Raw genomic sequence first — 27276 nt, forward strand, 5'->3', positions numbered from 1 at the left:
TCACAATGTGTCTGTGACGCTACCTGGAGGAGCGTCTCCACCCCCATCGTTCTGCCCAGACGCTGAGATCCTGAGGGCCTTCTGGCGGTTCCCTCACTGCAAGAAGCAAAGCTACAGGGAACCAGGCAGAGGGCCTTCTCGGTAGTGGCGCCCGCCCTGTGGAACGCCCTCCCACCAGATGTCAAAGCGATAAACAAATACCTGACATTCAGAAGATATCTGAAGGCAGCCCTGTTTAGGGAAGATTTTAATGTGTGACATTTTAATGTAATCATCACACATCATGTAATAACTATATGCCAAGATTTTAATGAACTTTCTGTAAAACATGAAATTGTTTTACACGTAATCCTCCCCGGCCCCCCGATGAATTTTTGTGCCCAGGGCAGCCATCCAGAGTACTAGCACCTTTCCCACCTTGTGGAAACAAAGCACTGCATCAGACCTATACAAAAATACCCGTAAAAACATTTCAAGTGTTTTCTAAGGGAGTCTAGAGAACATGCATTTCTTAATTTAAAATAATCTCGCGCCCCCATGATCTTTCTGAGCTGTACCAAAGAGGAGACGTTAAAATGCAAAAATATGTTTTCATTCTGACCCAAGAGCCAGGGAGGTTCTGGTGGAAGAACTTAGCTGCTATCTAAATTCCCTCCATATGATTCCAACAAAGAAAATACCTAAACTGAATACACTTTAAACCATGGTCTGTTGACTTTACAAAAATTCCCCAACCATGACCTGGAAATAATATTCATTTCCCAGCTTCTGAAGAATTTCAAAATAAATCCTATGACTTTTAGGCCATGACTGAGTTTCTTTCTCTTGACCTCCATATGTGAACCATATGTTACTTTTCCTGAGTTTGCAAATGTGCGGCAAGTGCATGTCTGACCTTGCTTGTGGCTTCAAAACACTGACTTGACGCAAGTATAGCTTAGGTAAAAACAGATTGCAAGGGGTAAAGATCAGCCGGCTTCTTAAAAAAGAAGAAGCGTGGATATAACTCATGTTGTAATATTAATATACTTCTATGAGATTATAGCAACAAAGACTTCAGTTATGAGGTACAGTTTATTAAGCTGGTTCTTTAGGAAGAAAGTTTAGGAAGCCGAAATAATAATGCATTAAGGAGAAGTTTTATTTTCCTGCCAATGTCTGTTACAATATTGCCAAGAGAGTTGCCTCAACTAGGAAAATAAAAAGAAGAAAGGAGAGTATAATTGTTTTTGGTTTTTTTAAGGCTAGACACAAACTTCAGCAGGTGCCAAATTAATAATTAGTTGAAATAATATGTTTCCCCCCAATGTGTTTTTCCCCCCCAAGGGCAGCCTAGCTCTGTGAGTCCCCTGGCATTCCTTGAGAGACATTTCACTTGAAAACCAGAATTCTTGGCAGCTCTTGGTTGAAACAGGAAACTATATAGAACTATCGCCATTGAAGAAAATGCATTGGCGATATGCATTGGGAATTTTTATTTGCTATAATATTTTCTCTGTTTGAAATCAGTTTTTGACTATTCTCTCCTTCATTGCTTGAAGCAATTTCTGTTTTTGTGCAGGGCAATTTTGAGGTGTTAATTGCACATATATCACCTGCCCTCTTTCACCAAAGATTTCTTGAAATTCTATCCTCTTTTTAAGAGGGGGGAGCAGAGATCACCCTGAAGTGACTGTGGCCTTGACGATGTCTTCTCGATTCAGTCCACAAGACTGTGTAATGCAGACGAGGTCACCCCTAACATGTTAAGTGTTGCTCTGCCTGTCTGGTCCATGAATTGATGAATTATCCTCTTTTTCTGTGTGACTTTGTTGGGAGAGCGAAGTTTCTATGTTGCAAGTGCATCACACAGAAATGTGGATCAGTCTTAAACAGAGCTATTTTCAAGCTGTGGGAACAGGTTACATGAAAGTGTGAAAGTTATAGGGAACAGCTCTGTGTGTGATGTTTCGAGCCTGGTATACTGAGAAGGAGCATGACTCTGTTTTTAAAAAACCAATCACCTTGATCCAACCCCATGGTTCAAAGAGTCTGATTTTGAAATGTGCTTCAATCTTTTTGTTTCAGCCTTGTTTTGTGCGTACGTAGGGGCTCGCTGGGTGGAGTGGAGCCAAAATGCTAATTTCCAGGTAGATGTCTACCTATTGCCTACTTGTGGAGGGCGAAAAGAGGAAGGAGAAAGTGGCGGGGAAGTTGGTGTGGTGCAAACGCAGGAGCGGAGCCAATTCTGGTGTGCTTGCCGTTGCATTTGCGCTGCACCAACTTTCCTGCTGCCTTACTCCTCCTTCTTTCCCTCTGGGTAAGCAAGAGTAACCCAACTGCCGGAAAGCTAGCAAAACCACTCTGCCACACCTGACGAGCTGCTTCTATGTTGAGTATCTCTGTGTGCCCCATATTTTTCCTCCCCCTGCCTTGTCGCCACCTTCTGTTTGATCCTGTCCTCTTTGTCTTCAACTGTGAATACCATTCTCCCTCTTCCGCCTGACTCCACTGCTAATGTACTTTTGCTTCTGTTTTAAGGAAAGAGCAGCAGCCTGAGCCGTCTCCAAGGTCTGTATGTTTTCAGAGAGCCCATCCCCATGCATTCTCACTACTCTCTATCTCTCTCTCCCCCTTTCTCCGAGTTTCCGTTCCTTTGTGTCATGCGTGTTGATGCTCGTGGCGACAAGGAGCTGAGAGCCATTCAAATAAACATTGTAAACCTCCAACGTGCTTGCAATGATGAGACCGATGATGTCCGCATGCCTTGTAAATACCCGTAAAGTTGCCCCCTTGATTATGTTTCCTTCTTTCCAATGGCAACACGCCATTTGACCGAGCGGAGTCTCTGGAGTGGGTTGCTGCGGCAGCATCAGAACCATGGCTGAGATGTGGCATGTAGATCCCTCAGAAATGGATTGAAAAACCTGGGAAAGAGCTGTTATCCCCATGTGGAAAACGAAAGGGGCGGATGCAGTCTTAACACAGCCCCTTTCAACTTGCCTTTCCCGAATTGTGTGATAAAGAGCTGGTGGTCATTCTCCACGTTCCCTTCTCCCCTCACCTGTATTTCTGCCTTTCTTTTGGTCACGGCAGCAATGAAAGAAAGGATATTCATGTACCCACCAACATTTGTCGCACATCATTGTTTTACAGCAAGTAGATCCCCACCGTGGCAGAGAGAGAGAGGAAAATGTACCAGCCCCTCTTTGTAGGGACAACTGGCTAGTACAGGTCAATAAAAAAACAACGTACATTCTCCATAGCGCTTAAAAACACACGCCTTGGGATTTCCACATTTAGGATTGTGGAAGCTGGGACTCACTGCATTGCTGAAGGTGAGGCATGATGCTGCTCCTCTGTTGGCTTCACTCACACCTGGCACCTGAGCATCTCCTGGTATAGCTGTGCTGGTAAGGATAATTGATGCTGGCAGCAGTGCTCTGCTGGAGCACTGTTGGAGGGTGGAGGAAGCATGGATTGCCTCCCTGCTAGTAACCTTTTGGGTTAGGGACCAAGCAGAGGTGGTGCCATCGTCTCCATAGCAAAGTCAGGTAGAGGAGTTTTCTACTTGTCAGGCTTGCAGAAGGGCACTTTAGTTGCTGAGATTGCAACCAATGTTGATTTATAGGTTCTGCGAGTGTTAGACCTGTCAAATCACCCAAGTCCATAGATCAAGGGTAGGCAACATGGTGGCCTCCATAAGGGCTTCAGTTCCCATCACGCTTGAACCGTGACTGTGCTGGCAGGGGCTGATGGGAGTTGTAGCCTGGAAACCACATTGTAGCTTATTTACAATGTTTTCAGATTTGATTCTCAATCCAGAAAGCTAGTGTTCTGCCAGGCTGAAAGTGTCCTTTGGTTTTAAGACAGCTCCGTGCACAATAGCAACTGACATGATGTTGAAGAGGAAAGTCCATTTTGTGGGTTCATCAGATGGGTACCATATATGTTGAGCTTTGAGACATAACATTGTTCCCACATGAGATGTTAACACTGTACTCCATTTCTTTACTTTGCAAATCTTGCAATAGCTCTAAAAGGTTAGTCTTGCAGGAACTGTGTAGTTCTGGGTTCCTATGGTGCTGGTACAGATTATAATCCTGAATATTTTGGGTGGCATTCTACTAATTTTTTCTTAGACCCTCTGAAATTCATGGGCCTAACTCAGTCATTAATTTCAATGGGTCTACTTTGAGGAAAGCTTAGTTAAATGTCGCTCTTAGCTACTGACTCTGGTTAGAGATTTTGTTCAGTTCTGATGTAGGATTTTGGAACACAGGTAAAACTGCAGCAAAAACCCAGCTAATCGGTTGGTTAGTTACCTGAGTTTAGAATCTCTGGGAATACTAAATATTTGTACAACTGTTAGGAGAGAACAGTTTCAGAAAAATCTGTGGGCCTTACTAGATGCTCTGTGAGTGTATCAAGCTGTGTTTCTCCAGCAATGTTTAGTTAAAAGGGTATTGTTGCATTGGGTTCATGGTTTTCCCTTTCCTGCTCTGATTCATTGGTTTCATTCAGGGGTGGGCGAACTGAACCTGACAATATGACACCATGCACCACCACCCCGGACATTATGGGGGAAATGTTGTCTGCGTTAATGTCTAGGTTGGCTTTCTGACACAGACATTCAATATTTGCAGGTGATTTAATAATTTCAAGCAACAGTTTGCAACAGATGCCTCTATGTTCCAGCTACAAGCCTAGCATGGTGACAAGTTCATTCATTTATTAGCTGTATATCTTTCAGTTCCTCCGAAGAGTTCATGCATCTTCCTCCCCAACCCCTTTATACTAACAAGATTCAGTTGCTCATCTCAAAATTGGCAGAACAATCCAAGCCCAGGACCTGCTGTGCTGGAGGAAGTTTGGGTGATGTCCTTCTGCCCTAGCCTTGTCCAGCTCTGCTGGCCTCCACCATTGGTGAAGAAGCTCTTCTAACAAGAAGCATGCAATGTGCTCGCTGAAATGTTGGGTGGAAGCTACCACCAGGGACATTCCTGTTGGCACCAGCCAACAGAGACACCCTGATCTGGGGGTTGAGGGACTGCGCCAGCACAGGATTCAGAAAATCCAGCCCTCGTGTGACAACAATGGACCCAATTCAGGCTTCTTCACTGCTCCCCTAGCCAGCATGAGTAGTGGTGCGGTTGTGGACATCCCACTCGCCTTTTTTGCACAAGTGGGATTCCCCAGTGAGTTAGCAACCTGGGGCAAGTTAAGCATAGAAAACCGCTGTTGTCAATGTGCCAGGCTGAGCTTGTGGGTGGATGCACTTCAAACAGCTCCTAGGGATGGTAGACCTATTCGCTGACCTACCTTTTTCCAGTCTGGTAGTTTTTGTGCTTTATTTATTGACTGCGGATTTATCTCACCTTTCCTCCAAGAAGTCTAGCTTCCTCCTCTCCTCTCCTCTTTCCTCTGTTGTCCTCACATGAACCCTGTGAGAGAGGCCAAGCCAAGAGACGTTGAACCAGCCCAGGGCCATCCAGTGAGCTTCATCATGACTCACTAGACTTTTGTACCCAGGTTTACTCCATCCTAGTGTGTATGTATTCCGCTCATATTGATCTGAAGGAGACCCCAATGTGTAGCTAGCAGATTAAAAAACATAAAAACATTGCAGGATTCCAAAAACACAAAACAAAACAAAACAAAAGACCAGAGGCAATCAGTTCTTCATCCAGCAGAGTTTACTACTACAGTGGTGCCTCGCAAGACGAAAAGAATCCATTCTGCGAGTCTCTTCGTCTAGCGGTTTTTTCGTCTTGCGAAGCAAGCCCATTGACGGATTAGCGCTATTATTAGTGGCTTTTAGCGGCTTTTAGCGGCTTAGCGGATAAGTGGATAAGCGGCTTAGCGGCTTAGAACAAGGGGGGAGGGAGGAAAAAAACCCCGCAGGAACTCGCAGGACATTTTCGTCTTGTGAAGCAAGCCCATAGGAAATTTGTTTTGCGAAGCACCTCCAAAACGGAAAACACTTTCGTCTAGTGAGTTTTCCGTCTTGCAAGGCATTCGTCTTGCGGGGCACCACTGTACTGAAGGCAAATGAGCATAATGGTCACAAATCCATACATCTTCAGGATCAGCAGAGTCCATAAGAAATCCAGTTGCAGCAGATTTAACTTAAACTTAAAAAAAAGGTAAAGGGACCCCTGACCATTAGGTCCAGTCGTGGCCAATTCTGGGGTTGTGGCGCTCATCTCGCTTTACTGGCCAAGGGAGCCGGCATACAGCTTCCGGGTCATGTGGCCAGCATGACTAAGCCGCTTTTGGCGAACGAGAGCAGCACACGGAAACACCGTTTACCTTCCCACTGGAGCGGTACCTATTTATCTACTTGCACTTTGACGTGCTTTTGAACTGCTAGGTTGGCAGGAACAGGGACCGAGCAACGGGAGCTCACCCCGTTGCGGGGATTTGAAACATGACGGGGTGAGCTCCCGTTGCACGGTCCCTGCTCCTGCCAACCTATGCTAACAGGTGACAAAGGGCTTTGCTTCTTAATTCCGAGCACAATTCAAGGTGTTGGTGCTGACCTTTAAAGCCCTAAATGGCCTCAGTCCTGTATACCTGTCGTTCAGCCCGGACACTGAGGTCCAGCGCCGAGGGCCTTCTGGTGGTTCCCTCATTGCGAGAAGTGAGGTTACAGGTAACCAGATGGGGGGCCTTCTTGACAGAGGGTGTCCACCCTGTGGAATGCCCTTCCATCAGATGTGAAGAAAATAAGCAGCTATCCTATCTTTAAGAGACATCTGAAGGCAGCCCTGTTTAGGGAAGTTTTTAATATTTAATGCTGTCTTGTTTTTAACACTCGATTGGGAGCCGCCCAGAGTGGCTGGGGGAACTCAGCCAGATGGGTGGGGTATAAATAATAAATTATTATTATTATTATTATTATTATTATTATTATTATTATTGTTATTATTATTATTATTATTAACCTTGCCATTTGATTACTTCATGCACAGGGAGCGTGGCACTCTAGGAGTGCTTGAAAATGTCCACCCAGGTGGTTTTTCCTTACGGCAAGGGTCCAAACCCGCAGTTTGGGGACTTTAGGCAGCCCCCCAAGCTCTTTCTGTGTTCCCAAAGTTGCTTGGCTGCTGCTGTCATGTTCCTGGCTCCCCGCCCCCCGCAAACTTGCACTGCTCCTCCTGGCCCCGAGCAGCACCATCTACTGCTGCTCTCCTCTCCTTTTCCTGTCATTTCCTGAAGAAACACACAGGCTTCATTGTTTCTTCTGGTCTCACCACTATTATGGTGCCATCCGAGATCTTGTGAGAGCCTCCCAGAGCCCAGTAAGCAAATCTGACAGCTTAAAAGCTCTTTCCATGCTGGGAAAACCCTGTGCAAAAAAATAATAATGCAGAGCTTTTAAGCTCTCCACCTTCTGTGCCTTTTATTTGTGTGATTTCAACCGGCCGACCTACAAGTGCATAAAGTGGAAATTGCACATGTTAAATGCGTACAAGCTGTGATCGCACTGTATGTTCGAAAATGGATTGAGTTCAGGTTAGCATTTCTTCATTGACCTTTGACCTTAATCACATTAGTAAAGGTAAAGGGACCCCTGACCACTAAGTCCAGTTGTGACCGACTCTGGGGTTGCGGCGCTCATCTCGGTTTATTGGCCGAGGGAGCCGGCGTACAGCTTCCGGGTCATGTGGCCAGCATGACGAAGCCGCTTCTGGCGAACCAGAGCAGCGCACGGAAATGCTGTTTACCTTCCCACTGGAGCGGTACCTATTTATCTGCTTACATTTTGACATGCTTTCAAACTGCTAGGTTGGCAGGAGCAGGGACCGAGCAACGGGAGCTCATCCCGTTGCGGGAATTCGAAACTGATTGGCAAGTCCTAGGCTCTGTGGTTTAACCCACAGTGCCACCCGCGTGCTAATCACATTAGTACCACATTCCAAAAACAGTGCATGGTAGTTTACTTGGAGTAGACCCATTGAAGACAATGGAGTTAAGTAACTTAAGACAGGTAGAGAATGTACAGAATATCACCATTCACCCACTCCAAATAGAAAGGTCTACTTCTGTGCTCCTGAAGTGATATGATCACATATAAATTGAATTCGTGATATAGGCAGAATGCTAAGATTTCCCTTGCCCTATTTTGAGAAATTGCTGGGGACAGAATGGACGCCACTTATCTTTCAGTGCAGGGCCAGATCTCCTGTGAGGCGAGATGAGGCAGCCGCCTTAGGCGGCAGGATCCACAGATGCAGTAGATCCCCATATAGATCTTTTTTCCCTCCCATCTTTTTGATGTAGATCTTCACTCACCCTTTCTTCCTTGGTGGCTGCCATTTTGCAGTTTGCCTCAGGTGCCAAAATGTCTTGGGCTGGCTATTCTTCAGTGTATGTTAGTTTCCCTTTCCCCATCCATTTCAATAGGGGCAGATTGCTTTTAGTGCAGGGGTTGCCAACATGGTGCTGTCCAGATGTTAGTGGACTACAACTCCCATCATCCCCAGCCGGCATGGTTGGTAGTCAGGGATGATGGGAGTTGTAGTCCAACAGCTTCTAGAAGGACGCCATGTTAGCTAACCCCAGCTTAGTAAATCAAATGCAATTTAAATTAATAATAATTAAAAATTGTGTTTGTTGTGTGGGAGATGAAACACCACAGGGCAACTGACCCCGCCCCCGCCAAATTGGTGGTAATCTGAGGTAGTTTGGGTTTGCTGAAAAAGTTCTGGAATCATTTCAAATGGTAGTCTCATCAGCATAGAAAAATTAATAGGGATACATGGGGTTGTGTTTATCAGAGAATTCTGGTTCCTGGCAAGGGATTCTGTAGATTAAGGTTTTAACTATTCCCTCCAGAGATTGGGGGCAGAAGGAGCTGCGGATGGACTTGTGGTTGGGCTGTTGATGAAAATATCAACGGACAGAGGCAGCCCTTCCGTTTGTTTTTAAACCCCTCGTATTACTGGGGGTGCCTGCAGGAGACTCGCAGAATCTGTGTCTGTTAGTCTGGCCCTGTGCCAGGAAACCCCTAGCCTACTGTATTTGACGAGTGGTCTTGTTCTTTCAAGAAGAGACACCTCTGGTGCCTTGCCAGGAAAACGGAGCCGGATGTTCTCGAGAAAAAGAGGGCGGATTCCGTTTGAACTTGCAGCGGAGGTTGCCGAGCAGAAGGAGCGATGCTCAACATCCCTTCTGCTACTGGAACGGAAGCGTTGCGCTGCCAAGTTCAAGTCACTCTTCCTCCCTGCCCCCTCCCCAGCGCAAGCCAAAGACGCTATCCCCTTCTGCATTTTAAATGTGGCTGAGAGGTTGCTAATGGTACTGAGTCGGGCTCTCAGGGTGTGCCCTCTTGACTTCCTAAAACAGCTCATGTGGGGTGGAAAAGAATAGAAAGGAAGGTGGCTCACTGGGCCAAACCAGATGTTGTAAAAGACAGAGAATCACACGTTTCCACAGAGAGAAGGGGCAATAGTGGCAGAGCTGTGGCAGTTCTGGGTCATGTATAGTGGCTCATGCATAAATGCACCTGCTCATTTGATTGATAGCGTAATGAGCACCTCTGCCTTGTTCTTTTCTGTGGGTGAAATTCACACCTTTTAGGCCTAGTGCTTTTCTCTTGGTTTAAAACATTGGAGAAAAGATGCCAAATGCCAACAAAAAACGCCAATAATTGATACTTAGAAGGGACAAATAAAAATGGCAAAATAACAGCAGAGATGGAATATATAATTCAGTTTGAATTCAGCGGGAAGCTATCTCCCTTACGTTTTGCTAGCCGAATAAGTAGATCTTTGCAAGCATTGGGAAATGGTGATAATTGGTATCTGGGAGAAACTGCAGAATTCAGAGTAACTTGAGAGTAAATCTTGACGATATAGATTTAAAGAAAAGGGAAAGTATCTCTGCTTCTCCCTCCAATGCGTTGGGAGGTGGAAAGTGCCAGTTTTTAGCAAGCATGGAAAATGGCAGGATTAATATTTGGGAGGCGGGAAATCACAATGAAAATTTTCTAATTGATTTGAGAAACATTTTCAAGGGCTCCATGTACCGTTAGAGATGCTGTGGCTGAGGAAGACATTTCTGATGCAGAAGGGACTGTTTGTAGAGTTATTTTTTTTATTGCAAAGCTGTCCCCAAGCCACACTTTTATTGCGCTTTGCTTTTGATGGAAAACGAAACAACCCCCCCCCCCAATCCTGGCTCCATAATATCCCCGATGAATGTGTCCCTTCCACATCACTTTCTGCAGTTGATCAAAATTTCCTGTTTGGCATGAGCCCTCTGGTCTAATTTCTCTACTCTCCCCTCATTTCCAGTAAAAGCAATCCGTCCAGAAAGTCACTTTGTGGATGCTGCTCAGGAAACTCTAGGTACCACGGGAATCGCTTTGCACTGAACTAATCCAAAGCTGCACGGCTCATCCTCTCTCTTTTCTGTCTCTTTCTTTCCCCTGCTGCCTTCTGTTCTGACCACTCATCTGCTTAATAGTGGTGCAAAGGGAGGCCCTCCAGAATGTCCTCTGATGGCCAGCCGACATTGCCTGCTTCTGTGTTTCCCCAATGAGACCAAGTGCGGAAACCGCAAGGTGTCACCTTGCCTTAGTCAGAGTCTTTCTTAGCAAGCTAATAAGGTTAATAGTGACAAAAGAGAATGGGTATTTGGGGGAAACACTGCCCTGGAAAATAAAACAAACCCTGAAAAACAACAACACCAAACCCGCTCTAATCTCTCGCAACTTGGGGTCTCCCAGTTTATTATTAAATAATTCGAATTTGGAAGTACGTATATTGATTATATCGTAAACCCGCTGGGCTGAATACATATGAATGGGCTTCTCCTTCATAGCTCTGGATTAGTGGCACTTGAAAACATAACATGGCTTTTCCAGCACTTCTACTATGCAGTCACAGACCACTAATCTTCCACACATTGTAGCTACAAGACCCCTAACTGCCTAACTGGAAGTACCACTGAGCAAGATTTGGGCATTGATGGAGAGTGGGAACTCAGATGACTGAATCCCAGATTCCAGTTCCTGCAGCATCTCTTATCCGTCTGTCTCTGCGACAGTTAAATCAGCTTGAAAGACTTTGCGGCCATGTGTCTTCTCTTAGGGCTATTAAACTACTAATTCTTCCCTCTGCATGCCTTGGACAGTGGACTCATCTTTTATTTTTTGCACTTAAGTGTGGACTTGGCCAGTGCAAGGCTGATTTAGAATGCCACAGGATGCTTGCGAAATGTGATTGATGTTTGTCAATTGCAAAATGTGATCTGTTTGTCCGTTTTTGGAATCCAATCCAGCTCCTAAAACCATCAGTCTTTCGTTTCTAAGATGCCAGAGCTCTGTTAAGTATCCCACCATTCAGAGGCAAGAGGCTACCACCACAATCCTATGTACTGAATACATTGGACTTACTCCCAAGTAAATAGGTATTGAATTGCAACCTGCATTAGGAAGATAAGCTTGGGTTCACAACTTGGGCTGTATGATGCTTAGGGTTACTTTGCACGCAATATGATTATTAGAATCATTTCCCACAGTCTCTTTGAATATTCAGGATAAAATTGTGGTTTTTAAGAGTTGTGATAAGCTACGGTAATGTGCTGGTACTTTGGAATTAGTCCTGCTGAAGGGAACTGACAATACTAGGAAATGGCAAGAGCAAAAAGAAAAGTCAGATAGTTGGTTTCTCCCCTGCTCCAAAATGCAAGTAAAATTCAGAGAAATCCTTAGTAGAGTGATGGTAAAAAGAGAACTAAAATGTTCCCTGAGATTTTGTGCAGAGAGATGCAGCCCTATGAGAGAGATTTTGCAAGAAAGTGAAACCAAAAGCAGCCAACATTTTATATTATGTAAAGCATTTCAGAGCCAAGAGCAAAATTCATTTGATGTGCACTTTGAGTAGATCTCGAAGGCATGATTTATATATGTATATATAAACCTAGCAGGAGCAATGCCACCCATGTTGCTTCTTTTCTCTCAGCTTCGCTTAATCCTTGAGGTGTTGTCATATTGTGCGTTTTCCTACACACACACAAACACCCTCAAATGGCAGCCAACCAGTGATGTGTAGAAGGAAACATGCAATATGGCAATATCCTGAAAAATGTTTGGCAAAACGTTGTTTGGCCCTAATATTGGCTGGAGCAGGATACCGGAAGGTGCCAGAAGCTTTTGCACTTAATGGTTCATCTTTTAAATACACCGTTTAGGGTAAAGGTAAAGGGACCCCTGACCATTAGGTCCAGTTGTGACCGATTCTGGGGTTGTAGTGCTCATCTCGCTTTATTGGCCGAGGGAGCCGGCATACAGCTTCCGGGTCATGTGGACAGCATGACTAAGGCACTTCTGGCGAACCAGAGCAGTGCACGGAAACGCTGTTTACCTTCCCGCCAGAGTGGAACCTATTTATCTACTTGCACTTCGACATGCTTTCGAACTGCTAGGTGGGCAGGAGCAGGGACCGAGCAACGGGAGCTCACCCAGTTGCAGGGATTCGAACCGCCGACCTTCCGATTGGCAAGTCCCAGGCTCTGTGGATTAACCCACAGCGCCACCCGGTAGCAACACACTAAAGCACACTAAAGCATAGATCCTGCATAGATTTCCTCTCCCTTTTCTTATGTCAGGGATGGGGAGTCTTTTTCAGCTTAAGGGCTTCATACTCTTCTATGAAACCTTCTGAGTGCCGCATGACAGTAAGTTTGGGCCACGGGCAAAAGAGGACGGGCCAATGTAAATGTAACCTTTGCATGGTAGGTTAGTTTCTGCAAACCCTTTTTGCAGACCCTCCAAGTGACCCTATTTTCCAGGGACTTTCCTGGATTTACAGAAGTCATCCTGGTTTCTGATTTGATACCAGAATGTCCCACTTTTCCTTAGGACATCCCTATTTTCATTGGAGAAATGTTGGAGGGTATGGAGTTATGCAGGACCAGAATTAAGTTTGATGAGGCCCTAAGCTACTGAAGATAATGGGGCCCTTTATATGTCTATCTGTCTTTTGTCAACAACAAATTGTCACTGTTTTTTGTGTTGAATATATGCTATATGGTAATTTATGGACCTAATAGGTCCATACACAACACAAAACACTGTTGCTGTATGTAGGCTTTATTTTATTTGTTTTTCATTTTGGAAATGTACATCCAGTTTTTTTTTCTCTTTAAAAGTTTTGGGGGCCCCCAAGAGAATGAGGTCCTAAGCTATAGTTTGTTTAGCTTTTACGTCAGTCCGGCACTGGAGTTATGCAGCCCCCGAGATACGACTTTTAAAAGACATCCCAAGGCAGCCCTGTATAGGGGAGGGTTTTTTTGTCTTTTTAAAAAAAGTTTAATGTTTTATTATGTTTTTATATATGTTGGAAGCCACCCAGAGTGACTAGGGCAACCCAGCCAGATTGGCAGGGTATAAATAATAAAATTGTTGTTGTTGTTATGGAATAGGACGTCCCTATTTTCACGGGAGAAATGTTGGAGGGTATGTTTTCTATCCTCTGCCCAGGCAAGCGAAGAACACCACCAGAGTTCAAGTACACACTCCAAGGCAGGCAAATAAAAAAAAATAAAAAAATAAAAAATAAAAAAAAATATTAAATTAAATTAAATTCAAGGAGGGTATGAAGAAGCGGAGAAGTGGGTGGCCTGGCGGGACATAGGAACACGTCTCCCATCACTTCCCATTCACACCATCTTCACTTACCAACCTTAGTTCCTGGTGTCTCTGTTCTCTCTCAGACGCAGTCTGCTGCAGCGGGCATCAGTAGAGTTGTGGGTGTCATGGGCATAGCCAGGTTTTTTTGTTACGGGGGCAGGACACACACCTGCCCTGTTCCAGAGCTACATGCGACACGATTGGTCAGTTTGCAGAAGCCACACCTGTCCCCAGGGCCGGATTTAGGTTTGATGAGCCCCTAAGTTACTGGAGGTAATGGGGCCCTTTATATGTCCAGCTGTACTTTGTCAACAACAAATTGTCACTGTTTTTTGTGTTGAATATATGTTATATGGTAATTTATGGACCTAATAGGTACAGTGGTGCCTCGCAAGACGAAAAGAATCCGTTCCGCAAGTCTCTTCGTCTTGCGGTTTTTTCGTCTTGCGAAGCAAGCCCATTAGCGGTTTAGCGGATTAGCGCTATTAGTGGCTTAGCGGGCTTAGCGGATCAGCTGATAAGCGGCTTAGCAGATCAGCTGTTAAGCGGCTTAGCGGCTTAGCAGATCAGCTGATAAGCGGCTTAGCGGATCAGCTGTTAAGCGGCTTAGCGGATCAGCTGATAAGCGGCTTAGCGGATCAGCTGATAAGCGGCTTAGCGGCTTGGGAAAAAGGGGGGGGGGGAGGAAAAAAACCCAGCAGGAACTCTCAAGACATTTTCGTCTTGTGAAGCAAGCCCATAGGAAATTCGTTTTGCGAAGCACCTCCAAAACGGAAAACCCTTTCGTCTAGCGGGTTTTCCGTCTTGCGAGGCATTCGTCTTGCGGGGCACCACTGTATCTGAAGCCATTTGCACATGGAGAATGTAGGCACCCTATATATAGAAAGGAGCAAACCAGTGATCTTTTAGGGAGCAGGCTAGCAGGCAGAGCCCATGACTTACATAGTAGGAGCCTACACAACACAAAGCACTGTTGCTGTATGTAGGTTTTATTTTATTTGTTTTTTATCTTATATTGGATATACATCCAGGTTTTTTTCTGGGCTCCCCAACATCGCCCAAGTGACGTCAGCAAGCATTTCAAACATTCTGATTATTTCTGCTCTTAGATATTTTTATTTATTGACTTGATTTTTTTGGGGGGGGGCAGCTGCTCCCTGCCTCCCAGGCTACACCCATGGTGGGCTTGAGCCACACATTGGGTAAAAGATTTCTGCAATTCAGGGGGTTGGACTAGATGACCCAGCGGTCCCTTCCAGTTCTAGGATTCTGTGACTTTGTATAGATGGAGCCATGCTCCTGAATCAGCGGCAAATGCCTGCCATTGCCCCACCTCCTTTCCAGTTCCGAACTGCACTTGTTCCCCTGTAGAAATTTCCCTGCATGTTGCAGCCTCTTGATTTGGAAAACAGGTCCCTGGCTGAAGGAAAACCTTAATACAGCGGGGTTTTGGGTCTGCCTCTGTCCTTAGAGAGTTGTTTGTTTTCCATTACACCAGGAGGTTTGTGTGGGGGGAAAAAGTTCCATTTCATTATGAGTAATGGGCTTTCAGGGACTGCGTTTCAGTGCATTAGCAGTTCCCCATAATTAATGTAAGATTTTATTTTAAAAGCATAACCAAGCACAGTGAGAGGTTACTAAACAATTCCTGAAGTGGAAAGGCGGGCAGCTGCAGAAATAAAAGCCTCTATTAGAGTCGCTTCGGGAAAGACCTTGGTTTTATTATTTATTTATTTACAGTATTTAATATTTTATTTATTTTTTGAAAAGCCTTTATCAAAAATGTTAACTTATTTATTTATTTCCCCACTCTTGAAGGGGGGAGGGGAAGGCTTACAGAGCAGCTTGCAGATATCAATAAAAAAAGACCGTCCCATGCCTTCAGGCGACACAAGAAGAAAAGGCGAGGAGGAGGGTGGAGGAACAAAGCAAACTCTGGTCTTTGCTATATAGGGTTCTTGTAGCGATCAGCTGAAATGGAAAGTTCAGATGTTACGGAAAAATCTAGGCGTGAGGCTGCTCAGTCACCCAGCTTGTTGGGCAGAGCCCGCGGGTCCCTGCGGAATAAAGGAAGGAGTCCAGCTACCAACCGGAGCAAATGGCTGTAGACCAAAGTTTATTGCGCAATAGGTTCAAAGAGCAAATTTGAACCCCGAGGATAAGGTGACAAAGACTTTTAAAACTTTCCCACCATATCCCAGCATACAGTTCGCACAACATCATTGCTACATCATTGCTACATCACTGACATGTCACAAAAGGGGAGGGGTTAACCTTGGCAAACATGTCCAGATACAAGTCCTTGGTACAAGATTAGCATAGGCAGACATGGCAGGGCAAGACTCAGATATAAGATTAGCATAGACAAATATGTCTTAAGTACCCACCACCCAAAAGTACAATAGAACTTTCTTTGCATGTCTGGAGCCTGAGGCGAGTCAGGTGATGAGATTTGGCTTCCTTTGGCTAACAATGAGCCCAGCAATTGTCACCTCTGGGAACTTCCTGGAGTCCTTTTTCAAGGGGAAAATAGCTTTGAAATGGAGGAAACTGGGAAAGGAGATGATTTTATATTATTTTTAAAGCTAGGTAACTTCCCTGAGCTGTCAAGTTGAAAGGATACGTTCAGGCATAATATTTGTAATATTTAAAGATGTGCCCCCCCCCGGTAATTTCTGTAACAAAGGACAGGAGGAGTTGCTGGTCAATCACCTGAGCTAACGGAGAGCTCCTGTGGTCTCACCTCTTCCTCTTCTGCAGCCTTATCTAAGGGGATCCTGCTAGGTGAAAGCGAGGAAGGAGCCTGATCAGTATATAATGAAAGCCTTGTCTCTTGTCCGGTCAGCAATGAAGCAGCAGCAATGAAACAGGAGAGCTTCGATTTCTGGATTTTGGCTCTAGCCTGGCCCCCGACAAAGAGAGTCTGACAGCATCACCTGTACACCCTTGTTCACCTCTAGCATCTTCAAGCCTCTGGGCAGAGATGCGGTACTTCTAGGTGTCATGCTAGTAGCCACCAGGAAACATCCTATGTGAATTTATTCTGTCTTTCCAGGAGAGGTTCTCATGCTGGTGAACTGTTTAGCAGTTAATGTGGTGGGAGGTTAAATAAAAGCACAGCTGAATTCTCAGATGCACACAACTCTGGGATTCAATGTTCAGTAATGTAACGTGGGAAACCTGACCCAGAAACCCTTGATGATGTGATTGTGCACAGGTAGCCTACTTTTTATATGTAGGAAAGCAGATGTTATCAACATAAAATAGACTAGCGGATGTTGGTGGAGGTGGGGGAACAGGAAGAAAAAGCAGCATTCGGAAAAGTTGGCGTACAGGAAGATTTGGATATCCTAGGCACCTGGCGAAAATGTTCCTCTTCAACCGGGCCTTTGGCTGACTAATATTCTACAGCCTTTTATATGTGTCTGTAGGAAGGGTGGCGGTTATCGTTTCCCTGTTTTGCTCCACTTGTTTTCATGTTTTTATCTTGTATTTTATTCTGTGAGCCACCCTGAGATCTCACGATGAAGGGCAGCATATAAATCTATAAAATACAATAACCGTCCTAAAAGATCGAGCTCACAAAATGCCCTTAAATACCTTTGAACTAGGTAGGGCAAAGCCATCCAACAGAATGCATGCGTAAAATGCTATGCAAGATGGCTGCCTCCTTCGTGGCCGTGACACAGAACTTTGCATGATGGGTAATGAGGCCAGTTACCCACTTTCTAAGGTCTTCTTCTCCCACTTCACAACGCAAGTGAGAAAATCAGGAAGGTTTCGAGTCTTGCATCCACATCGTCTTAGCCTGGTTGTTTGCTCCAGGCTCTCTAGACTTTGATATTGGCAGAAATGGTTTCTGTCAGGTACATCTCGGAAGAGTCTTTCTTCACTATCCCCCTCAGACAAGGATCAAGGTCCAGATTTTGAAGAGTTGAGCCCTACCCCCATTCCCCTGTGTACAACAGCTACCGTACCCCACCGCTTTGTGCCCCTCACCTTTCCATTTGCCCCTGACATACCCTCACATCCCAAGACCACTTTCTGTTTACTTGTCCATTTCTCATCGACGCTTCTCGATTAACGACCCCCTACTTCATCTCCATCCATCGCCATGGAAACCTTCCCCGAAATTCCTTTTTCCCCGAACCGGTCTAGTGTTTTAAAAGCCACATCTCACTGCCGCCGCTTCAGCCGCCGCTGCTTTGAAAGACAAATCGATTTTGAATGGCTGAAGGGGAGCCGCCGTGGTGTTTTGGAGTGACTTCCCCTTGCTTGTCTCCCCCCCTCCCCTTTTTTTCTTTTTTTTGGTCTCTTGTCTTGGTTTGTCTCTGTGCGCAGTCAAAAGGTCAGCTTGAAAGATCGTGTCTTCTCCAGCCCTCGAGGTGCGGCCACAAAAGGTAAAGGTTCTCCTCAGGCCCAGGGGATACGGAGGTCCCCTAGTGCGGACCAGAGCATCGAAGACAGTCCCAGCAAAGTGCCCAAGAGCTGGAGCTTCGGAGACAGGAGCCGAGCCCGGCAGGCTTTCCGCATGAAGGGAGCTGCGTCCCGTCAAAATTCAGAAGGTGAGGCAGCCTTTCCATAGTTGAAACCCTGCTCAAAATGGCTCACAACATGACAAGATCTAGATACAGATAGGTAGCCGTGTTGGTCTGCCATAGTCAAAACAAAATAAAAAAATTCCTTCCAGTAGACCTTAAAGACCAACTAAGTTAGTTCTTGGTATGAGCTTTTGTGTGCATGCACACTTCTTCAGATACACGGATCTAGATAATTACAAACATAACAAATGTCATAAGCAATAAATAAAGGTAAAGGTAAAGGGACCCCTGACCATTAGGTCCAGTCGTGGCCGACTCCAGTGGAGATGTGGGCATGCTATTACCATTAGCAGAGCATCAGCTGTAGGTATTTGGCATTACGGAAATTTCTTTATTTACAGCAGTTCAAAACAACAAACATGGCTGAGTGTGAGCAGCAGCCTCACACATGTCCTCTCCGTCCGAAAGCAGAGAAGAAAGAGAGAAAGTACAAAAGCACACAGAACGGAAGTACAGTGTCTGAGTTCCGTTCTCACGCTCCTGTCACTGGAATGTAAACAGTGGGTCACGAGATCCAACAGCAATGAGAGAATGAAATTACTAACACTCTCGGCCTCTCTGATGTGTTTCAAAAGAAAGCAAAGCAAGACGTTTGGCACCAGCTTGGCTGCAGGAGTTTCTGGAAGGGGGCGTACAAGGCCCCATCCAACTGTCTTAGGAACAACTCCTCTTCAGATTTTTGTAGGGTTTACTCCTTAGCCCTTTCTTCTCCTGAAGATATCCTGCAAGGCAGTGGGTACTGATTACTGCCAGCATGTAGCCCTTGACCAGTTATCCCTGAGGCAATGCTTGTTTTGAAATGTGATTTAATTGGAAGGGATGGATTATTTTTTTTAATATTGTAAGCGAGCCTGCAGATTTTTTTAAAAATAAAGTTTTATTAGAAACTTAAACAAAACATATTATCCAAAAATATCACATCCTTAATTTCCCCCATTTTCCTCCCTCCCCCCACCCTCCCATAAACGACCCCCTCGCCGACTCCCCTCAGTTCCAATCTTTGGTTTCTCTGTGAATACTGTTCTCTGCATGGTACAAAATTGTATAAATCCTTAAATTGTCTAACTGATTATTGTCAATAAAGAGTTTGTGAGTGTTTATTCAAAACCTGCCAAGGAGTCCGATTCACTTTGTTGCATCACCAAGTACTTTGTAAAGGGTTCCCATTCATCTTTGAAATCACAGTTGTCCTTGTCCCGTAACTTATGTGTCAATTTTGCCAGTTCTGCATAATCCATCAATTTCTCTTGCCATGATTCTTTAGTTGGGATTTTTTTCTTCCAACCTTGTGCTATTAAAACTCTTGCAGCCATTGTCGCATACATGAATATATTTTTCACAGCCTGCAGATTTTTGGAGCCGCAGATGGGGAGCATACATTTCAGTTATCCAAAGCTGCTATCTAAACCTAGCTTAAAGAGAAAGGGAAAAGGTTGTCATAAGCTGCAATCACACTTGCCTTTTCTATATTCCCTGCACATTTTGCCAGGAATCTGTCACTCTCTGCAGCAATAGCTTATTATGCATTTATCCTTCCTCGATCTAGATGCCTGCCTCCCCGGAGAAGACATGCCTGATGCCGACAACAAAAGCTGCAACTGTGAATTTGTGACCGAGGATCTGACACCGGGCCTTAAAGTCAGCATCAGGGCCGTGTGGTAAGGGAGGGATTTGTGCATGCAAACAAGGGGGCAGTGTGCTTTTGGGTGGAAGTGTGACCATGAGAAGTCCAAGCAGTGCTGAACAATGCCAGGGGCTCAGTTGCTATAGGCAGGATTCTGCATGGCTCTGCATCGCACATAAAATATGGCTGGAGGAAGAAGCAGATGGGCATGTGAGTTGGACCTGCCATGTTCCCTTCCTGGCAGTTGGGTCTCTGTTGCTTCCTGGGAGAGAGAGGTGTTTAGGGAGGTCAGTGCGGTGCAGATGCACTGGCAGAAAAGCCAGAAGGCTCCGCTGGTGTGCTTGCACCATTCCAACCACCCCACCCCACACTTCCTCCCCGTAACCCACCTGCCAGGAAGTGGCCCACCCGATGAGCCCCTTCTGGTGAGAGAAGACTTCAGTTTGGCATGGGAAGGAGCAAAACGGGGAGACGACACTCAGCAGTTAAACAGATATCTGTAGATCAAGGTCCTATGATGGTTTGGGCTTAATGTCAAGGAATATAGTCCCTCCTTCCTTCCAGCCATGACAACATATTGACCTGCCCCACTCTTGAATACCAAGAGCCCAAGTCATAGAATCATAAGACTGTAGAGTTGGAAAGGAATCACAGGGTCATCTAGTCCAACCCCCTGCAATATTGCGAATGCAATATTAGCTCATGTGAACTTCAAAGTACCGTACCCCACAGGTACTTTTTTTTTTGCCATGAGGGGTCCTTAGATCACAGAACCATAGAGCTGGAACATGCCACAAGGATCACCTAGTCCAACCCTCTGCAATGCAGGAATCTTTCACCCAGTGTGAGACTCGTGTCAGCATCGCCCTTGAGCCAGTGCACCAACTGGACTCATGCACCTCAACCCCGACTGGGCTAGGCGAGCTGGGTAGCACTGCCAGAGACCTCCTTTCTCACAGGAACAGGTCACCGTGCTGTGGACTCACAGCTTAGAGCTGAGAGCACCGGATTCACTGTCTCAATAATACAGTCGTTGCGCAGCAGAGTTTTGCAGAGTCTTGCAGAGTATAAACCACTCGGAGAGCAGCTCTGTAGAATATCTTCCTTTTATTCTGTAACTACAACTATGATACAAAACTATATACAGAGCTGAATATTCTAAGCATAAATCAATGCTACACTGAGAGTCTGCAGCTGCTCTTAGCAGCAACCTTATCTCTAGACACGATCTCTAACACTCTCTCCCCGATACACTGACTGACTGACTCTCTCTCTCTCACACACACACAGATGTGGTGCTGGGGCAGAATAAGTAGATAGCAGAACACGCCTCCTCCTCTCTGGAGAGTCAGCAGAGATCATCAGGAGATTCTTGGGTATGGGAGGGGTGAGATTAAGGGTCTCATAGGATGTAGGGTTAGAAGTAGAATATAGTGTATTTTAAAATAGTATTATTTGTAAGTGATAAAATGTGAAGATTTTTATGGTAAAAGTAAGCGTGGTTAAAAAAACATGGCTAGAAATTATGATATATGTAAACTGCTAAAGATGAGGTAAAATGAAAATCAGATAAGGGGGACTTAGGGAAGCTCACCTAACAATGCTTAGAAAAAATAAGGATAAGACAAGAATTTGTTTGTATTGTTTTCTTTGTGTTATTTAGTTGTCCTATAAAAAAATTTGGAGGGAAAAAAGATTAAGGGTCTCATGTTCTACCAACTGAGCTAAATCAGTGCCCTTAATTCATACTTAAGAAGCCCCAACCACAATAAATGCTGACCTCTTCAAAGTTTATAGAAATAGTACCTGTACAGTTTCTTCATGGGAGACTCTTTCATTGGAGAATTTCAAGCAGAGGTTGGGTGGCCCTCTGTCCTGGATGCTTTAGTTGAGATTCCTGCATTGCAGGGGGTTGGACTAGATGACCGCTGGGTACCTTCCAGCTCTACAATTCTGTGATTCCCTGCCATGGTTGGTCCTTGGTCTTTGCAGCATGCATGCAGCTCCTTGAAATCCCAGCATCTTCCTTCACACTAGGGGAGCTGCTACCAAGATGGGAGAGCTCTCCAGGTCTGACAAGCACAGAGAGTGGGGCGGGTTTTTGCATGGGGCAGAAACGAATGCATTGTTGGGGGGTGGAGCTGGGGAAGGAGAAAGAGGGAAGGTAACAAGTAGGACATCCACTTGGCTGCAGGCCTCCCGTTGTCACTCTCTTCCTTCTAGTGTCATGAGATTTCTGGTTTCCAAGCGGAAGTTCAAGGAGAGCCTGAGGCCCTACGATGTCATGGACGTCATTGAGCAGTACTCAGCGGGACATTTGGATATGCTTTCCAGGATCAAAAACCTCCAGTCCAGGCAAGAGTCCTCCCCTCTTTCAACCTCCTGCCTCCTGCTCTCCATTGGGCAAGTGTTCTCGTGGTGGAAGGGTGACCTTTTTGACCGTCGCCCACCTAACGTTTTCTTTCTTCTCCTCCAGGAAAAAAGCCACAGGGTGTTGTTGTTTTTTTTTGTGAGTAAGGACTGCTTATATCTGGGTTGCAGGGACTGGATTTGTAGTACAGTCAAACCTTGGTTCCCGAACGGCTTAGTTGCCAAACAAATCGGCTCCTGAATGCCGCAAAGTGTTCCGGTTTGCGAACGTTTTTCGGAAGCCGAATGTCTGACGCGGCTTCCGCTTGAGTGCAGGAGCTCCTGCAGCCAATCAGAAGCCACACCTTGGTTTTTGAACAGTTTCGGAAGTCGAATGGACTCCCGGAACGGATTAAGTTTGAGAACCATGGTACCACTGTATAAAGCATGAGGCTCCGATTGGCTCTTCAGAGTCTCAGTGGGTATGACAAGCAGTGAGTGTCCCTAATAATAAATAATAATAATAAATTTTATTTATATCCCGCCCTCCCCAGCCGAAGCCAGGCTCAGGGCGGCTAACAACAATAAAATAGTACAACATTCTAAAATCATTTCATTATAAAATTAATTCAAATCAAATTGATGGCAACCATTAGGCTAAAGTTCTGTGAAGATTGCCAAAGGAGGGACGGATCCTACCCAGATCCATCCCTATATGCTCAAGTATTTTCAGAATGGCAGCCATGCCGGAATGGGTGGGGACTGCATAATCTGGTCTGCATTAAGATTCCCAAGAGTACTGTAAATATTATTTTCACTGGGAAGTCCAGATTGAAATTTAAGGAATCTGAAAATGTCCATATGTCCTGTGTGCAGCAAAGCGACTGGGGAAAGATAAATTTTGAATGTATCTCTGCTATGCAACTGCGAAATTATTTTTGTAAAAAGGACTAGTGAAGCAAAGAAAAGCCAATGGAAATTGAGGATTTTTCAAATATATATAAATATATGGCTACTGATTCAAAACACACTGTTAACTTAGAGATGGAACAACATAGGGATTCACCTGTCCTCAGCAGCATGAGACTTTATAACTTTACAGGTCTTCCTTTTTCTATCTTGCATGTCTGAGTGTAGTCATACCTTTATCCTTTTCCCTATTTGCAAAGATTGTCTCCCAGTAGTCTAATAAGCTGTTCTTGGAAAGGTTTTAACTTAACCGTCAGACATTTGCAAGGTTATTGCAAACAGATCGGAACTGTAACAAGAATTCCTTCGCTGAATCGATACGTGTTAGGACTATTTCTGTGGACACCATAGCTCAGTAGATGCTCCACCCAACAAGTTAGGATTCTGCTGATCTGAAAGGTTCACTCCCTTGGTTGCATCAGTGCGTGGAGAAAATGTTTCAGCCTTCCTTTGCCAGGATGGATCTAAGAACCCCTTACAGATGTGTCTTAGTGGCGTAGCTTGAATCTATGGGCCAGAGGAGAGCAGTCTGTGAAGACTGATGGCTCCAAAGAGGACTCTTAAGTCCTCACGCTTCTTGCTGCTGGCTTTGTTGGCTGTGCCTCTTCATCTGACTCTAAAACTGAACCCAAAAGAACTAGAGAAACACATCGTTCATGGTGCAAATACAACTATGTTCCTGAACTACAGCTCTTATCATCCCTGACTCTTGGCCACAATGGCTGGGGCTGATGGGAGTTGGAGTCCAACAAGAGCTAGAGGACCATCGTTTCCCCAAACCCAACATACCATGTGAACTGCCATCGTTTACCAGGCAAACAAGCTGGGAGACCAGTTGTTTGTTTTGTCCTGGTCAACAGGGAGGACATTTACCACATTTCTGAAATACAGGGGGGAAGCAGGAGAGGGGGCAAAATTCCCCTCCCATCTTGGCAGGATGATATTCACATTGTGGTAAGTTGTCCCCTGGAGAAACGGTTATTTGTTTCCTCTCAATGTAGCTGAGGTTAAAGTTTAGCAGAGTGTCAAACGGCACTTTACAGTTTGGCTTGTGTTTTTGTTTCATTTTGAAACCAACATGAACCCAGGCGAGTTGCCATCCTGACTGGAGAAAGGCTGTAGGAAATACTTCACCCTTCTTCATTTTGTTTTTTATAAGCTTAACATCACCTGCTTTTTTACCCACAGGGGAAAGAACTGGGGGTCTTTTATCCTTTCCCCCCATAGGTGATTTTTAAATTTTTTTAAACAAACAAACAAACAAACAAACAAACAAACAAACCCTAATTGTTCATTTTTCAAAATGTTAACAATTTTTTAAAATCTTTTTAAAAAATAAACAAATAAAAGCAGTGTATGGAAAACAATTTTGAGCTGAAAAATTCCTGGAAGGGTCCAGCACCTTCTTTCTGTGCTTCTTCTGCTCAGGTTCGCAACTTGCCCCTAGCCGATTCTGAATTTTAATGTTTGTGATAGAGAGAAACGCTGTACTCCATGTAAAGTGTCATTTGAACTTGAGATGCTTAGAATTGTATTGAAACGAACATTTCATCTGTCAAAGGGCACTGTCCCAGTCTTTTTGGCGGGTATTTTTTGGGGGGGGTGGGGTAGGGGGTGGGTGGGAGGGTTTGCTCCTATCAACTTCCTCCTTCACCGCTCATGATACTTGTTGCTGCTCTTGTGAGGTGTGTGCCATAAGTTGTAACATTATTATTTCCCCTACGCCTTGTTTCTGTCTCTCGCCCCATCCCATCCGTGGGTGTGTGTTTGCCTCCTTCAAAGCTTGTTTTCTCAAACCAGCTGAGAATGTGTTCCATGTAATGTGACAGGTGAGAAGTCTACATTTCCAATGGAATATTGTCATAATCGTTCCAAGCTTGTGTAGCATGTGTTGCCTTTCCATTGCGGAGCAGCTTCCCTTTTCCGACACAAGAAGGGCTATTCCATTGTTGCTGGTAATTCTGCAAGTCTTTCAATTAAATGTCGGAATTTGGTGTGCTCCCAGATGATCAAGTTGTATGATTACTGCCTTCTGTTCTGAGCGGATTATAATTTTTTCAACTTTCTTCTCTTTCCCTTTGATTTCCTTTTAAGTTGTTCTTCCTGTCTCTGCAACTTTTCCAACCGAGTTTTCCTCCGACATGTTGCTTCATTATGCGTTTTGCTGGTGTCTTTTTTCTTCTCATTTATTTTCGCCAGGATAGATATGATTGTGGGTCCCCCGCCCCCTTCAACTCCCCGGCATAAGAAGTATTCAACCAAAGGATCACCCCAATACTCGCCTAGGTTAGGACTTGCCAAAATGCCTCTTTTTCCTGATTCATTTGCTTCCTGTCAACCCCTTTTCATGCCACGTTAAATGACGGCATTTGTCACGTGCTGCTGACGCATATTGCACCGAATGGCTTGCTCTCCTGGATGTGCTTAATTATTTACGTTTACTTTTAGAGACACCAAAGGTAGGCCTTCACAGCAGTGCAAACCCAGAAATGGCCAAAGGACACTTCTCAGATCATCATCATTTTCCATCATTTTCCTTTGATGGAACCATTCGAGGCTCCCTCAGCTTTTTGGGATGGTAAAAGCCATGGCATTTGTGTTGCAGCAATTTCAGTCTCCTTTAGAACAAGGAGAGCCGTTTTCTTCTAATGGAGAGAAATTGTCCAGATAGGCTTGCAATGATGCCAAAATACTTGTAGAAGGTTTTTAACTAGTGGCTCAAGTCTTATGCACAGGTTGAGATCCAGACCTCCATATTGGACCCATTCTCTTCGGTGAACAGGGGAAAGCTCAATAATTCCCATGTGCCCCAAAGTGTCTTCTACAATAGATGAGATGAGAAACCACGTTGCGCATTGCCCTGTGGATAATGCCAATCACAACGTTTCTTTGGTTTGCAACATTCTCCCTGCACAATATGGTAGAACATTGCTTCCCCAATAAGCTCTAAAAGCTTACCTGAGGTTTTACACTGAAAAGGTTACTAATGGTAGAGAAGCTTCCCTGAACGAGAGCTTGCTCACAGCATGCATTCATCTAGAATTGCAGGGGGAGTGTTGAATGGGGTCTCATCGCGCATGGAGTAATAACAGTGGTTCTAATGATGCTGGCCCATGCAACATAACCCAACATTCTCATGGCAGACACACAGGGGTATGTGGGCAGTCAAGTCAATATGGAAAAGGTTCCCTGAATATATATAAAAAATCTTAAATGCATCGTACTAGAGAGAGGCTACAATTACCCCCTGGTTTATTCTCACTTATTTCTAGTTAATAACATTTAACTGCGGCTTAAAGAAGGCTTCAAGACCCTTAAACACAGTAATTATATCTAGTGCAACCAAGAGCTTATAAACTGTAATTACATCAATGTAGACTGCTGTTTAATTATGAATTAGTTAATCGCTCAATCGCCTTCTATACACGTCTCAAGGTGATGTGCAGAATGCGCTCAAAACAGTTGAGAATAACACACAAAAACAGCAGCAGATGAATTTGAAATACAGAGTAGACTCCCATTGTAGAGAACAGAAATGTCTTCAGTTGCTTGTTGACACATGAATTCTGCTTCTTAGAATGGGCAGCCACACTAAAACCCCTGCTCTGAGTTACGGTAGAATGGAATTCTAATACCAAGGAACATGTTGTATCGCACAGCCATGGCTTTAGCTTGGCTCCGTACCAGAGAGATCCAAAACGGTTAGGGATTGAATGTCACAGCTCCAGGAGGAGCCAGATCGCCGAGCCCATCAGTAGTATACCAGCATTCCTAAACTCAGCATTCCTAAACTGTAGATAGTACTATGGGATTTTTGAAGAGCGATACAATCCAGGCCCCCACACCAGCTGAATTCACATCCCATGACATTTGCTATCAGGTACCACTTACGTGAGATGATATGTTAACTCAGCATCTGAGCTCAATAAGAGAACTCCATTGTGAAACAGGATCGTTTCAGAAGCTAAGCAGGTCCCACCTGTGTAAAACAACATACCGTATTTTTCGCTCCATAAGATGCACTTTTTTCCTCTTAGAAAGTAAGTGAAAATGTGTGTGTGTGTTATGGAGCGATTTCAGGCTGTGCTGGCTTCAGCGATAGCTGCGCAGCA

At 44.8% G+C, this 27276-nt stretch overlaps 1 protein-coding gene and 1 long non-coding RNA gene across 10 annotated transcripts in view; both read left to right on the forward strand.

Moving 5' to 3' along the window:
• Positions 1 to 27276, forward strand: part of LOC309373294 — a 150005-nt gene that overhangs the window by 104109 nt on the left and 18620 nt on the right. The window lies entirely within an intron of this gene.
• The window catches only part of KCNQ2 (potassium voltage-gated channel subfamily Q member 2), a 137573-nt gene that overhangs the window by 93457 nt on the left and 16840 nt on the right, over positions 1 to 27276 (forward strand). For 2 of the 9 annotated variants that reach the window (XM_081916756.1, XM_081916758.1), the window contains 6 exons: positions 2521 to 2550; positions 10281 to 10334; positions 17963 to 18186; positions 19769 to 19880; positions 22070 to 22201; positions 25364 to 25450. In XM_081916756.1, coding sequence (XP_081772882.1) covers positions 2521 to 2550; positions 10281 to 10334; positions 17963 to 18186; positions 19769 to 19880; positions 22070 to 22201; positions 25364 to 25450 — 639 coding nt within the window. The remainder of the gene's footprint in view (positions 1 to 2520; positions 2551 to 10280; positions 10335 to 17962; positions 18187 to 19768; positions 19881 to 22069; positions 22202 to 25363; positions 25451 to 27276) is intronic. The other 7 variants (XM_081916761.1, XM_081916762.1, XM_081916763.1 and 4 more) reach the window with 5 other exon arrangements.

This window comes from Podarcis melisellensis, assembly GCF_964234715.1.
Source record: "Podarcis melisellensis genome assembly, chromosome: 6".
Classification (NCBI taxonomy): Eukaryota; Metazoa; Chordata; class Lepidosauria; order Squamata; family Lacertidae; genus Podarcis; species Podarcis melisellensis.